At 39.2% G+C, this 16,197-nt stretch overlaps 1 protein-coding gene across 2 annotated transcripts in view; it reads left to right on the top strand.

Moving 5' to 3' along the window:
• Positions 1–16,197, top strand: part of CDKAL1 (CDK5 regulatory subunit associated protein 1 like 1) — a 686,928-nt gene that overhangs the window by 647,349 nt on the left and 23,382 nt on the right. For both annotated transcript variants that reach the window (XM_036348426.1, XM_036348425.1), the window contains 2 exons: positions 4,674–4,757; positions 7,548–7,712. In XM_036348426.1, the coding sequence (XP_036204319.1) occupies positions 4,674–4,757; positions 7,548–7,712 (249 nt within the window). The remainder of the gene's footprint in view (positions 1–4,673; positions 4,758–7,547; positions 7,713–16,197) is intronic.

Below are 16,197 nucleotides of genomic sequence, written 5' to 3'. Positions count from 1 at the left end.
CATGTCACTTCTACCAAACTCATTTTTTCGATGAGGAATGTGAAGGCCCAAAATGTAGTCAAATCTTTTTTATCTTTAAAACAATCTACCCAAACCCTGAGTCTTCCCACGCTTCTGTCCAATTCTCATATGTGGAATAGGATGTTTTTAGTAACACTTCTTCTCCCCCAGTTTCCGCTAGAACTATGCATTTCTGCTTCTGACCATTCCTTCTCCCGCCTCATCACTTTCCCCTTTCTTCCTTTCTTTGGGGGAGTGGGGGTGGAGGTATTGTACTGTGTGTTTAGCACCCCAAGTCAAGTCTCCTTCCAGCACCATTTATCCTCCCTATACTCTTTTCAACCTCCCTTACCCCACTTTCCCTCTGGTACTCATCATACTGTTGTCTTTGCCTGTGAGTTGTTTTTTCATTGCTTAATCCCTTCACCTTTTTCACCCACCCCAGAACCTTCCTCCCAATGAGGACATATCTCACTGTCCTTTTAATTTTCATTTCTCTGATGATTGGTGACATTGAGCTCTTTTCATATGTCTCTTGGCCATCTGTATGTCCTCTTTGAAGAAGTGTCTACTTAGGTCTTTTGCTCATATTTTAATTGGGTTTAATTGGGTTTTTTGGTATTGAGTTTTAGAAGTTCTTTGGATATTAACCCTTTATCAGATTTATCATTGGCAAATATGTTCTCCCATTCACTGGCTTGTCTTTTAATTTTGTTCATGGTTTCCTTTGCTGCGCAAAAATTTTTTAGTTTGATGTAGTCCCACTTGTTTACTTTTTCTTTTGTTTCTCTTGCTCAAGATGATATTTCAGAAAAAAATAATGCTACCAGTAATGTCTGAGATTTTGCTGCCTATGTTTTTTTTCTTCTAGGATTTTTATGGTCTAACATTTAAGTCTTTAATCCATTTTGAGTGTATTCTTGTGTATGCTGTAAGAAGGTCGTCTAGTTTCACTTTTTTGCATGTATCTGTCAGATTTTCTCAACACCATTTATTGAATAGACTATCTTTACCCCATTGTATGTTTTTGCCTCCTTTGTCAAATATTAATTGACCATAAAGTTGTGGGTTTATTTCAAGCATCCCTATTGTATTCCATTGATCTATATGTCTGTTTTTATGCCACTACCATGCTGTTTTGATTACAATGGCTATATAGTATAGTTTGGTATCAGATAGCATGATTCCTCCAACTTTATTCTTCTTTCTCAAGATTGCCATGGCTAGTTAGCTTTTTTGTGGTTCTATATAAATTTTTGTAATATTATTCTAGTTCTGTGAAATATGCCATTGATGTCTTGATAGGAATTACGTTGAATTTGTAGATTGCTTTGGGTAGTTTGCACATCTTAATGATGTGAATTCTTCCACTTATTTGTATCTTCTTTAATTTCTTTCTTCAGTGTCTTATAATTTTGCAAGTACAAGCCTTTTACCTCCTTGGCTAAATTTATTCCTAGGTATTGGTTTTAAGCAGTTGTGAATGGAATTGTTTTCTTAGTTTTCCTTTCTGATAGTTCATTATTAGTGTAAAAAATGCAACTGATTTCTGGATATTAATTTTGTACCCTGCTACTTTACTGAATTCATTTATCAGTTCTAGTATTTTTTTTTGGGGGGGGGGTGGAATCTTTAGGATTCTCTATATACAGTATCATGTCATCTGCAAATTTGACAGTTTTACTTCTTCCTTTCCAATTTGGATGCCTTATATTTCCTCTTCTTGTCTGATTGCTGTGGCTAGTACTTCCAGTACTGTCTTGTTCCTGATCTTAAGGGAAATGCTTGTAGTTTTTGCTTATTGAGTATGATACAGCTGTGGGTTTGTCATATATAACCTTCATTACATTGAGGTATGGTCCTTCTTCCCCTTTCTTCCTAGCCTTGACTATTCCGGTTACCTTAAAGCCACTTTCTAGACCATTTTTTAGGTTTACAATTTCACTTTCATCCTAATCATCTCTGTTGAACAGGCGGATTTTGGTCTTAGTCACAAAGTTCATAAAAACATTATTTTCAACCTTATACATTTGTAGGAGTTGGTTCATTTTAAAAATTGCACAGCATTCTTTTTGTTATCTTGTTCTGAAAAGGGTTTGTTTTAAGCCAGTTTAGTTAACCTTGCATTTCTGTCAGTGGATCCAGTTGTTAGAGAAGGTTCTATCAATGGTAGTGAGGTAGCCATAGAAGCTACTTCCCAGGGAAATATCAGAAGGTCATGTGAGACACAGCTCATCTTCATCATTATCTATATAACAGACTGGTCTGATCACTTCTAGGGGATTATCTCAGTCATTAGCATAATACATGGATGGGTGCTTGTTGTCCTATTGTCTTAGGATATATGTAGCCTTTTTTTCTTCAGATACCCTGCCTTTTTCCTCTTAGACTGGGATTTCTTGCTAGATAACAGAGGCATTGGTAGGCAAAGCCGGATGACCATCCGCACTCTTGTTAAATGCAGTTCTTTAACCACACGAGGTTAAAGGAGAAAACAGTTGGAAAGTATATGGGGAGGTGGCTCATTAAAAAAAAAAAATGTAAGGTTTATTATACATGTTCTTAGCCCATAAGGTTCCTGACTGTCACTAAGGCAAAGTTACATCTTCCAGAGTTCCCTTCCTTAACATCATTGTTGTTTTAAGGTTATTTGAAATAGCTGATTATCTTAAAGGTTGTATTTTATATTCATTTCATTGAAACTTTATCCTTACAAAAATATTGAGGAGAACGTGTATTAGTTTTTGTTGGTATTTTAGGGGGCAGGGATAGATTGTAGCAGCTTTTGATCAAGGCCTTAGCTTTCTTATGCTCATTTTTGCTCAGTATTCTCTGAGGAATTTTAAGAGCCTCACCAGTGAGATGAAATATCCATGGCTGAGAGGACAGAAAGGGTGACTGAGAGTTGTTTGCCACCATAAATGACTGCACATGGCAGTTTTCCTGAATCCCTTTGGCAAATAATAGTTAAATACTCACCTACAAATAGTTCTCTGATGGTTGATCGAAAGCCCTGCCCTCTACTGTATAAACATAGCAAGTCTTCTAACTCTGTGTATACGTATATTATCATCATTATGTCCAGATAAAATAGGACAGCCCCAAAACGATGACTACATTCACTCTAACAAGAGGAAAGAACCAGCATACAGTTTCAGTGTCTCTACTATCCCATATTATTGTTAGACTAATTTCCTGAAAACTTAATGTTACATGGAGTGTAATTGCAAATTTCCTTAAGAACCATCGAGAGACACTTATCCTAAGTTATAAGCAACTCACACTGTGAAATGTATGCAAACATTCTAAGTTTTTTTTACAGAAAAATATACTTCAGTGAAACCCAGTATTCATCAGGTTTTTTTTTTTTTTTAATAAAGCTCAAAGTAGAAGTTGCAGGACTTACTTTTGTTGCCATCTGATTTTTAAAAGAAATTAGTGTTACAGGAACTATTACTAGTTTTCAGAAACTGAACTAAGTCTTTGATAAGTGTCACGCTAGAAACCTTACAATCTTTGACTTAGGGGGCTACCTTTTGAATGAGATAGTAAAAAAATAGTAAATTACGGTGCATTTAGGTATTGGCATTGTACATAGAAGAGGGTGTGTTTTTAAATTGTATTGGTGGTCTATTTAGTGCAGCTGTGTTTATGTTTCCTAAATGGGAATTGCCTGAATGTGTTGGCAAGTCCCTACCTATGAAACTGGGGATTGCTTTTTTAAATCTTCATGCCAGCGTGCTTTAATATGGAGGGTCATATTTACCAAGTAACAAAGGCAAATGTAATTCCGGGCACAGTCATTCAATACAGTCATCCAATATTTGCTACATCAGACATTTTGACAACCTTGTAAAAATCAGTAATTGATACTTTAAATGTTACATTTCACAGTGGAATAACCTTAGAAATGGTAGAATATTTTAGCAGTCACATTTCTTTATCCCATATTTTGTCTGATTTAACTTCTTGGTTATTGCAAATGCATGCTTAGATAATAAATATAGATACATATAGGTTGATCCTGTAGAGAATTAACAGTCCCCTATTTTTGCTGTATTTCTCTTAAAAAATATGAATATGGGGTCATGGCTGCAACATAGAGATGGTTGCCTGTGACAGAGAAAATGTATATGACAAATAAATAGCTATGTGAATTAATTAGTAATTTCAGAATAGTATGTGAAATGTTTAGATGCAAGCTCTTAATGACTAGTTTTTGGAAGCATTTTCTTTAGTGTTACATTCCCCATAACTCAAATTAATGTTTATTACTACTCTTTCATATTGCCAAAATATTTTCATGAATTTGGATTAGAAGCAGCTTGTTCTGGCTTGTTTTGCAGCCTTGTTTCAAGAAACAAAGTGATATTTAGAAGATTTTTGTAAGTCTTAGAAGCCTTAATTATCTTATGCTGAAGGAGGAAATAAAATCAAGTTTTGTTTCATAGTTAAGAATATAAGATTTCATATTGGGCTCATTTTTATTACCAAATAGTTAATAAAGTCTTTCAGGAAATTTGAATGGGTGATTCTTTTATTAGCTGTTAAGTAACTAGTAATTTAGAACCTATTTCAAATTCAAGAGGATGCTACTTACTGGGCTGGCATTTGTTTTGAATTCTTAGGTGTTTGCCCATATCATTCCTTTTTTTCTCCCCGTCTCTTCCCAGATTGGTGAAAGACAACAAGTGTTAGTAACAGAAGAATCCTTTGATTCCAAGTTTTATGTTGCACACAATCGATTCTATGAGCAGGTAAGAGAGATTTCTGTGTCCTTAAATTTTCTCCAAAATGAAAAAGAGTTCTGAAAGTAAGTCTGCTTAAGCAAAAGGAACTTAAAAAGGGGGAGGGTTGTGGAATCTTGTGCAGCAAGGCATTTTATAGCATCCAGCCAGCCGACTGGCATGGGCCTTATCTTCGTGGCTTAGTCTGCAGAACATTCTTTATAAAGGAATACATGTGTTTCAGTCCTCACTAGTCTTTGAGGGGGCCAGCCTTAGGCTTTTGGGAGTTTGGAACAGGCAGCTGTCGCTGCCAGCATCCCCACAGCCTGGCAGAGTCCTGTCCAGAGGCAGGAAGGATGTCTGCACGAGCGACATCATCGGGGAAGGGCAGGGATTTCCTCTCACTGTCAAGGCACTCATGCAGGTTTCTTGGTTGGTTGGTTTTTTAGTTCTGTTTAGTTTTAGAATTTGTTTTTATAACTCCCACCTTGATAAGAATGCTGGGAGCAAAGGAACAAGAGTCTGTTCCTTGGATTCAACTCTGATGGTGTGAGGAGAGCAGTGTAAGGGTCAAAACGACTTTACTTTGAGAATTTTCTCCAAACCCAACCCCAAGGGCTCTTTCCCAGCCCACCTAAGCGAGCCTCCCTTGCCTCCCCAGTGGCCAGATTCAGCATTTGGGACTCCACTTGTCCAGGAGGTAAAGCCATTGGAAAGTGACTGGAGGAAACCGCATGCCTCCTCGAGGGGCATCCGGATATGGGGATGGGATATGCCCTCTCAGGAGGGAGACTTGCATGGGGACAGGGATTTCATGGGTCATCCTGGATTGTATTAACTTTCAAGATCAAAGAGAAGTGGGTTTTTTTTTCCTATGGGTCATGGCCAGAATTAGAGCTTGGTAAGGTTCTTAAGACCACTGTGGGCAAGTCATGCAGGGGACAGTCAAAGACAGCCCACTGGGCCTGTGAGCAGGGAGGCAGTAGCTAAGAGGCCTCAGGCACTGGTATGTGCCACCAGGAGCCATCTCAGGCAGGCCTGGGTCCTCAGGAAAGGTGGGGAGCTTTTCCAGACCCAGACTAAACAAGTCCTGTCCGGTACCTGTGGAGGAAGGATTTCCACCACTCGTGTTTGAGCTGAGTCTCTCCCCACTTTCCATCTCATTAATTGACTCCAGAGGGCGGCTTTCCTACCCAGGCCTGCTCTCTGCTCAGCCTGGGGAGGAGCTTGATTGTGTTTTCATTGCCTCTTCCCTCTCCTTTCTCTTGCCATCTGGGTTTCTGCCTCAGCGGGGAACTTTTTCCCCCTTCATTTTAAAGGCAATGGCATGCCTCATTAGCTGTTTCCTCCAATTTAAAGCAGCCGGGCTTTTTCCAATTATTAAAACCGGAGGGGGAAAAACACTGAGCCCTTCATTCAGATCAAGGCAGCAGATCAAGGGGAGTTATTTTCCCCCAGAATCACACCAGATCTCCCCAGGATAGTTTACTCTGGAGATTTTCTCGTCTTATAAAAGTTGATTTAAAAGGGCTTTCATATTCTGATACTAAAGCCCTCTTAGTCCGTCTGCTTACCGTGAGTAACTCGCCACCCAGGCGACCTTGCTACATTTTGATGAAGCGGTGGACTCAGTGGTCATGAAAATCAGACTCAGAAGGACCGAGATCCACCGCGGCCTCTCAGAAACCGGCTGTGCAGCCTCTGCCTCCTCTGACCTTTTTGTCTCTACAACTAAGTTCCAGAGATTTCACAGGAATTATTTTCCTACTGAGATGAGTTCCAGAAGGAAAGATTGCATCAAGATATCAAAGTCTTGCTGGGTTAGAATTAGTCTCTTTATTCTGGATCCCAACTTTAAAAGATTGGCCAGTAGCTAGTCCTAAAATAGAGAGAGACATAATGCATACAGACTACCTCTAAGTCCCAAAGCAGGGGAGAGATTTGCTCAAGGTAAACAAGTGCTTTTACCCGAAATCTAGTGGAAAGAGACCATAGGACAGTTTCCTGTGAACCAGCCAGAGTACTCTTCCAAAATAGCTGGTTCTATGTGGAGTTAGAGCTCGCAAATACATGCGTTTTATTACAGAGCAATAGAACTGAATGGCAACCAGTTAAAGGAGCTATTTACCTCCATGTTACCCATGTTTGGAATATTGAAAAGGTTGCTTTTAAGTGTTCTTTCTCGTCCCCCAAAACACACGCTCGTGCACGCACGCACACATATACATGCACACAAACATGCAGGCCTTTATTTGAAGTGTCTACTCAAACCAGAACTTTGATAGCTAACTTGGAAGGTATTAAAAGTAGGAGGCTTTCATCAGTGTTGTCTTGGTTTCCCTCATTGCATGGGACAGCCAAGAGCAGAATATCAAAGGCCTGTCCAAAAGTGACTGGCTGCCTGCTGGGATTTCCCAGGTCTGCCTCCCACATGCCTGAGGACAGCAGGCGTCCTGCAATGCAGGAGGCTGTCTGCAGCAGCTCCTCCCAGAGTGCCAGCCCTTCCCCCCAGGTCCCCACCCAGGTCCTGGAGCAGCTGGAAGATAGAGCCCACTTGGGGTGGATCTCAGAATAGAAAAGGACAGTAGTTGACAGCTGAGGAATTCTGAATAAAGTGGTACTTTACTTAATAGTCAGACACCAATAATGGCTCATTCATTGCGACAAGTCCGGCAGACTGGTGTACAGTGTTTTCCTGGGGAAACTGAGTATGGGCTATACAGGAACTCTGTGCTCCCTTTGCAGCAATTCTATAAATTTAAAACTGTTCTAAAATTAAAAGTTTATTTTAAAATTGAGCCTTCTGAACATTTTTTTAAGGTTTTAGTGCCAAAGTACCCCACATTCATGGGGAAAATGGTCGAAGTGGACATTTATGAATCCGGAAAGCATTTTATGAAAGGGCAGCCAGTAGCAGACGCCAAAGTCTACACACCATCCATCAGCAAACCATTAGCCAAAGGAGAAGTCTCAGGCTTGACCGTGGTGAGTAAAAGGTGCTCCCCTCCACCCTGCCAGTAAGAAGCAGCTGGGGAGGCGCAGGGTGCAGACTGTGGCTCCGTGGCTCTGTAATTCACAGCCCCCTCTCTGTGCCTGCAGGAGGCTGCAGTCCTTTCCCACAGATTGAAATCTGAAATGGAAAGATGCAGTTCTGCTGATGCCTTTAGCTTTTTTTTTTTTTCTTCTCTGCCTGTTAAGGGAATAAGCTGTTTCTGCTTCTGGTTTAGATGCAGAAGGCAAATGCCATTATTTTCAAGTGAAAGATGTAACACCAAAGATGGTCAGATCCGGTGTGTGTCTGTGTCAGTAAATCCTGAGTGGAACCGGCTGAGGGACGACATCGTTTCTTGCTTTATGAAGCTCTTTATAATATAGTAAAACCTTTAGTTAAACAGGCACTAAACCATGTCAGTATATGTGCTTATAGTGCCTTTCTCTTGGGCAGCGATTTTCAACCTTTTTCATCTCATGGCACACATAAACTAATTACTGAAATCCTGTGGGACACAAAAAACATATTTTATGTCAACCTCGCAAAAAATAGCTATAATTTTTAAAATATATTTGTATTGATTTTAGAAAGGAAGGTAGAGGGAGAGAGAGAAAGAAACATCAATGATGAGAGAGAGAATCATTGATTGGCTGCCTGGAACCCGGGCATGTGCCCCGACCAGGAATCGAACTATGACCTCCTGGTTTGTAGATCATTGCTCAACCACCGAGACATGCTGGCCAGGCAGGCTGTTGTCAATTTTTTATTTGACAGTCTAAGGGAAAAGAGGTCAGTGCCCTGACTAAATAGTCAGGTATTGCACGTTTTAAAAATTCTTACGGTGCCTGAGATGGCACACGGGTTGGAAGTCACTGCTCTCGGGTGTTAGCTGAATATCTGCTGTAGTCATATGGACTGAAAACGAAATTTTTTTTTTTTATTTCTATAAAACAGTAACCTGACCACTATTTTATACCTTAGTAAATATGGCTGTTTGCCAAGCTCTCTCTCACATTTCATTGAGCTACAGTTGTAAAAGCTGATGGAGTGTGAAATGAAAATGTGTATCACATTTCTAAGCATCATTTGATGTCCTTTCTCTAGCACAATTGTTAAACACTCCAAGAAAAGTATATAGCAATGACTTCATGTACGGGAAAAAGATAAGTGGTATTTATCTGGCCATATAATTCCAAAATTGTTTTAATATATGTATTATCTTTTCCCTCAAAAATATACTGCAAGGTATGTTAATTAGACTTTGAGAGTAGGGACAAAGAGGGTGCCGTTATCTATACTCTCACTTAGAATGTGACACACTCTGGTGTCCCAATCTGAGTGACCCCTCATGAGCTTGACAAGTACATGTGAGAACTGTGTGCATCGCATGCGACTGATAACGGAATGACGCAGACTCGCCTTTGTCCGGACCCTGCCAAGTGTGTCATCCTGCTCGGCCAGGAGTGAACTGGAAAACTCGATAAGCATAACCACTAATGTTTGGTGTTATTTTAAAAAGAAATCATACTTGGAGTTGGGGTGGATGGCCAAGAGGGAACAGTGAAACCCAGCATTTAAATGATATTGCTAGAAATGTGGCTTTCACATCAGAAATGCTTAAAGAAAATTGGCTTATCTTTTGTTGTTCTACACAGTGTGTTTTACAAGCTTGATTTTAAATTGCTACAATAAAAAAAAAGATCGCAACAAATGGTAATAGACAGCAAATTACTATTCCAAGGGCCCTGCCCGATTTAACTCTTTCATGTATGCCTATTAAAAAGGATGGAGTTTTAAAACATCATCATTAATAATACAGAAATCAGGAAAAGCAGTACCATTTTATTCGTTTTTTTTACTATTGTGTTCCTCTCTAGAAGAGTAGCCCTACTTAAATTCCATGGGGCAGCCTTTCCTATTCTACTGTTTGCCCTCCGGCCTGTGCAATGGCGCTGTCAGCACTGCTGCCGCTGGCCCTCCTCTGAGCTGAGATGGTCCAGAAGAGGCCTGGGACTGGCCTTACAGTGTGCGTGAGGCCCCAGGGTTAGGAATATTGAATTGGGTGCTAACATTAAGGGAAACACCAGGCAAGTCCGTTATCACCATGTGTGACTTCATATAAATTAAGGAACATAGCTTTATGCTTCATTGTCAACTTTAAAGACTTTAAAAATATGCCAAACTCAGGGTCGAAAAGCCTTCTTCAGTGAATTTGTCCTGATGTTAAAATGTTTTGGCTGATGATAGGAATTAAAGTAAATTAAGCAAGAAGAGAACAGATTCTGTTTTTGTGGGCTTGAGAAGTAGATGGTAGAGGTTATAATCATGTCTCAGACATTTTGGTGCTCTTTGAACTTGATAAAGGTGCTGGCACTCTTGGATGAAAAGAACCAGCTTAACCGTGTGGATGGAGCATGGCCTTTGGCTCAGCTGGACCTGAGTTTGCATCTAGACTTGCCAGTGGACCCGAGGCATGTGGCTCCTGAGCGTTAGTTTAGTCTGTTAAGTGGGAATGATGATGTCTCTCTCATGGGGTTGTTGAAAGGAATACATTCAGTCGTGTGTATAAGCCACCGAATCCTATTCCTAGAACATGGTCAGGAGTTACTAAGTGGTCATTGTCCCTTTCCCTCACACCTAGTCCCATCTGGAAAGAACAGACTCTGCAGATGACCTGGTTCTGACATATTTGGTTTTGTTCATTATTTTACCCTGAACACGGTATGCAGAGGCAGGAGAGGGAGTGAATTTCTCTGTGAGGATCATCTACTCAGCGCTAGAAAACCAATCCCAGCTGAATTTCTGTCTTTCTGAATTTTCTAGGCTTTCCTGAGTTTTCTGGTATGGTAACCTTCCCTACGCATGTCGTAAAGAATTCTGGAGAGGCCAAAGCACCTAAAGCAAAATATTGTGTTACAAATTATTTTCCTTAGTAAATGCATTTTCTTAATTGGGAATGTTATGATTAATCTTTAAGTATTTAGTCCCTGCTACGTTGGGCTTCTTTAGTCTGACTTTAGGCACTGTGACGTTTTTGATCAGATGGTGAGAATAGCAGATGGGGGAGAAGCCCAGCCCGGGCGGGTCACGAGCTGCGGACTATAGAATCCTCGCATTTGCTGTAACGGGTTTTTGTGACCTTTCGCGCATCTCACAGGTTCCCTGAACCTCAGTTGTCTCTGAGATTCTGTGATTGAAATATTGCATTTGATAAAAATGGATTGAATGCCTACCCTGTGGCAGGACTATAGAGTCTATAAATATTAATAGAAAACAGACCTTGTATTTTCAAATAATAATAGATGCCCAGAACATGATGGAAAAAGAAAGCCATAATAAAGTCAAAAGGTTGCTGCCCTCTAAGAAATGATATTCTAGTGGAAACAATACATAGTGACATCTTTTTATGATTATTACTGTTCTTTTCAGTTTGGGTAGAGGAATGGAGGAATAGAAGAAGGAGGGAATAGGAAAAATAAATGAAATTAGTCTGAATAACAGTAGGGAAGATGGGAGCGAAAATACCACCTCCAACCTGAGAGGGAACATTTCTGAATAAGTATCTTTTAAGGATAATTCATTTTAGAAAAAGGTTCTATAAAAGTTATCCAGTGGACGGCTCATAGAGTTCAAAGGGATACACATCAATCAGAGAGCCCTGGTGGGTGTGGCTCAGTTGGTTGGTTGTTGTGCTGTGCACCGAAAGGTTGCCAGTTTGATTCCAGGTCAGGGCACATGCCCAGGTTGCTGGTTCAATCCCAGGTAGGGGTATGCAGGAGGCAGATGATCAGGGTTTCTCTCTCTTTCTCCCTTTCTCTTTCTCTAAAAATCAATAAAATATTTAAAATAAAAATCCAAGAAAGGATAGGTCAAAAACTTTTGTCTGGAAACTGTCAGGAGACTTCAGAGGAAGAAGGGAATGGGAAGCAGTAATTCTTAAGAAGGTTATTATAAAAATGGTGGTGGAGATAGGCAAAAGCTGTATGTGGATGTGGGTGGGTGTTGGTGGGTGTCGGGGGAGTGGGGCAGGAATTGTTTAGTGAAAGGTGTCAGAGGACTAGGAGGAACCTTGAGAAAAACACAGTTTGAAGATGTTAAGAGCATTGATATCTTTACCATGCTTTCTCATAGAACCTAAATTTGTGATAACATAGCCTGTTCAACGTGATGATCTTTATATATAACCGAAGTTCCCTTAGAAAATTGTTATTCTATCCAGTCATTCATTTCATCTGAAGAAAACCTATGTGTAATCAGGGCCTAACATCAATTGTACCAAATCCATGACCATTATCAAAGATTGGGATCAGTGAATTTTTTTTATCTCTATTATGGAAATGTTCTATTCTTGAAATTTTCAAGCATATACAAAAGTAGAGAAAATAATACAAGGATCTCAGCCATCATCCACTTTTAATAATTGTTGACTCATAGCTGATCTTATGTCACCTGTGCTCTTATTCAGCCTATCCTCCTGGCTATTTTCCAGGAAATCTCATTTATCACTTTATTTCATCTAAATATATCAGAAAATATCTCTAAGAAATGAAGTTTCCCTTAATAAAAACATAGCCACAATGTATTATTACATCTAAAAATAATCAACATTAATTCTTTATCCAGCGATATTCAAGTTTTGCAGTTTTTTAAAACAGTTCATTTGAATCAGGATGCAAGTAAGTCCCATTCATTGCAATTACTTGGTGTGTCTTTGAAGTCATTTTTAATCTGTCTGCTCTCTCGTTCCCCCTTTTGCATTGCAGTTTATTTGTGGAGAAAACCAGGTTGTTTGTACTGTGGCATTTCTCAGTGTGGAATTTGCTAATTGCATCCTCCCATACAGTTTAAGGGGGTTCTGCATTGCCTGTTTGTTTTATAAATCAGTTGTTATATTTGAGGCTTAATCAGATTCAGATTGGAGCTTTTTACAAGATTATTCCATGTGATGCTGTGCATTTCCATTATGTGGCATATGACAATGTCTGGTTGTCTCCCTTTATGGTGTTAGTGGTTAGCCGAGATTCATAAGGCACGAGGGGTTGCAACTAGTGGCATCCTGATTCTGTCATTCCTTCCTCATGTATTAGCTAGACGTACTACTATGAAGACTAACTTTCTCTTAGAATTTTTGTTCACCGTGATGTACAGTTCCTAAAGGAATGGTGAGGAAAGAGCTTGATTCTTTCTCTCTATTTACCAGTTTTCAAAAGTTGAGTTGATTGTCTAACATCTTCCAAAACTAATCAGTGAGGGTTTTTTGAGTGTCACTATGAACGTATAGGTTTCTGTAAATTTGATGTGTTTTTATCCATTGCCGTTATTATACTGGTAGTTGGTGCTCAAATGGTTGCATTTTTAGACAGTGGAGGCGCATCAGATTGGTTCCTCAATACTTTTGATGTAGGCCCTGAAGTCTCTGATAGTTGATAATATTCTCTTTTTCCCCCCAATTCATGCCGTCATCCAAGTCATCTTCAGGAATTTTCTGTCTTACATCTGTAACGTCTTCTTTCACGTTGAAAATCCCAGTTCCCAATAACGTAACTTAATCACTCACTTGCTTTATCTTGTAATACTCATATAACTGTCTCATAATAACCATACCAATATGACCACCAATATGTGATTGCTAAAAATACTTCAAACTGTCATGGTGGTTTCAAAGTTGTTTTTGTTCTTAGGGTTTACCCCTCCAAGGATGTATAGGCAAATAATGGTTTTAAAGTCATCTGAGATTGTTCCTCTTCCTATGGTTATACCAACAAAGCAATACACCGTTAGGATCATTTGTTTTGCTTTGTTTCCAATTTTTAGAATTTTTAAAATTAAATTTGTTTCATAATTATGTAAAATCTTTTACAAATTTAAATCTGCAAAAGTATGTTCTGAGGAATCTATCTTCTACTTCTACTGTTCCCTCTCCAACTGGTTACCTCCCTTATCTATTTAAGCATTTTTTTGTTTTAGTTTTCAGTTTATTCTCTCAATGGTTTATTTTAACAATATAAGTAAATACATGTGCATATGTTTTTCACCTCCTTCTGAGATAAATTGTACATACTGTTGCTATTTCACTGAACAATATATTTTGATGGTTACTGCCTGGCAGTATATAGAAACTCAGTGAATATTTTTAATGATTTTTATTAGGCTATTAAACAAATTACATGAAAGTCTATATTGCTCTAGTATTTGAGATGAATAATATTGCCCTGTATGAGATCCAACATCTTTTTGGTCAAAGAAAAGACAGAATTAATTAGCCCCTGGGCCTTCAAGAATTGACTGCAACATTTAGGACATTTGAAGGTAGGAGTGGTCAGTCATGTAAGCAAAACAAAGAAGGTCCAGAAGCTCACATTGGCAGCGATCACCTGCCGCCCAGAAGAGAGGACACCTTTGCCAATTGACTTCAAAAAGTCTGAAGACCATTTCAGTTTGGAAATGATGGCATTCATTTACCTTAGCCTGGTGCCATTAGAGCTTCCTTGCATTTACTTCCCTTTGTTGAGTTCATGCTTACCAGGCAACCTTCTAATCATAATTTGCTTTCCTATGCAAATCTGCTTGCAGGAAGAGAACAGTCGTTCAGCCCTAAGTGTGTTGTTAATAAGTTGGTTTTCTATGTCCTATCAATGTGGTCTCTTCTGTGGGTGAATTTTAGTTTCTGAGCTTTCAAGGCTGAGAGCCAAACCCAAGGGGGATTTCCCTCCTCATGTGACCTCTTGAGAGATAGCAAGGGATTTTTCCTCCCTCAATACCACTCTGCCATTGGCTACATACCCCAAGCCTACTGCTATGACCCAACACCACTTATGTGGTTCTTATTATGGGCTAAGTACTACGCTAAATATCTGCACATATGCACTCAAGTCACCCTCATAACCCTATGAGGATGGTACTATTATCTCTGTTTCACAAATAAGGAATCTGAGCATTAGTAACTCAATAAATAACTTACCCAGAGTCACAAAATTAGAAGGTAGGAAAGACAAGCCAGGATTTATATCCAGGTCTTAGCAACTTTCAAGCTTGTGTTTTAATTTTGAATTGTGGTAAAATATGCATAACATCGCATTTTTAAGTGTACAGTTTAGGAGTGTTAAGAACATTCACACTGGTCTGCAACCCTCTCCATAACTTTTTCTGCGAAACTGAAACTTTGTACCCATTAAATAGCTCCCCATTCACCCCTCTCCCCAGCCCCTATTCCGGATACCTCATATGAGAGGAATCATACAGTATTTGTCTTTTTCTGACTGGCTTTTTCACTTAGCCTAACTTTCTCAAAGTTCATCTATGTTGTAGCACTTTTCAGAATGTCCTTCCTTACAAAGGCTGAGTAATACTCCATTGTCTGTATATGCCACATGGTGTTTATCCATTTATCTGTCAGTGAACACTGGGGCTGCTTCCACCTGTTGGCTCTTAGTACTAATGCTCGTATGAATGTGGTTGTACAAATATCTCTTTGAGATCCTGCTTTCAATTTTTTTAGGTACATAACCACAAGTGGAACTACTAGATCATTTGGTAGTTACATTTTTTATTTTGTTTTAGGAACCACCATACTATTTCCCACAGTGGCTGTACAATTTTCATATTCCCACAAACAGTACACAAGGGTTCCAATTCCTCCACATTCTTGCCAACACTTGTTATTTTCTGGTGGGTTTTGTTTGTTGGTTTTGGTATTAGCCATCCTGATGAGTGTGAGGTTAGCCTGGCTTTTTAAGTCCAGGCCTATACCCCTTGCCTTTTGAATTGCAAGAGTCTTATTTGATCAGTCCTGGATGGTAGTTTTCTTTTATATACCAAAATAAGCTTACTCCAGGTATACACACACAAAAAAAAAAGAGAGAGAGAAGAAAATTAAAATGATGAGAGAATGGATAGTATTAATCATCTTACAGCCAATGCTGCAAGGTTGTTCTTGAGTCTTTTACTTTGTCACTCTCATTATGTGGAGGAACCTTCTCTGTGTCCTGTTACAAGTGCTACTCAAGCTGCATGTCTGCCTGAGGAATACGAGAGAACAGGACCACCGGCCGTTCATAAAGGCTGACTCATTTCACTCCTGGTGTTCTGTCTCCCAGTTTGGCCCTTGTTCTAACAAATCACTTGAGTACTACAATTTCTAAAATCAGTACTTAAAAAGTCAGAGCTATTTTGTGCCTGGTAGAAAGAGACAAAAAAAAAAAAAGAAAGAAAAAGAAAAAGAAAATTCTCACCCAATTCTAAACTTATAAGTAGTCAGTTTTACTCCAAAATTTTTCTCTTTTTGAATTTATTTCTAGTAATAAAGAATTGCTTTTAAGAAAGAAGAAGTAGGATGGCTTTGTGCAAAGAGCTCAAGATTTGGAGTCTGTCAGCTTTGGGTTCAAATTGCAATAACAATTCCTGTGATGTTGCACAGATGACTTATTGAATCACAGATTCTTCATTTGTGAAATGGATATAACTTTTCACAGAGGATTA

The sequence above is a fragment of the Myotis myotis genome, unplaced genomic scaffold (genome assembly GCF_014108235.1).
Source record: "Myotis myotis isolate mMyoMyo1 unplaced genomic scaffold, mMyoMyo1.p scaffold_m19_p_2, whole genome shotgun sequence".
NCBI classification, from domain to species: Eukaryota; Metazoa; Chordata; class Mammalia; order Chiroptera; family Vespertilionidae; genus Myotis; species Myotis myotis.
The sequence above is the reverse complement of the archived record's forward strand: the minus strand, read 5'-3'. Positions and strand labels throughout refer to the sequence as shown.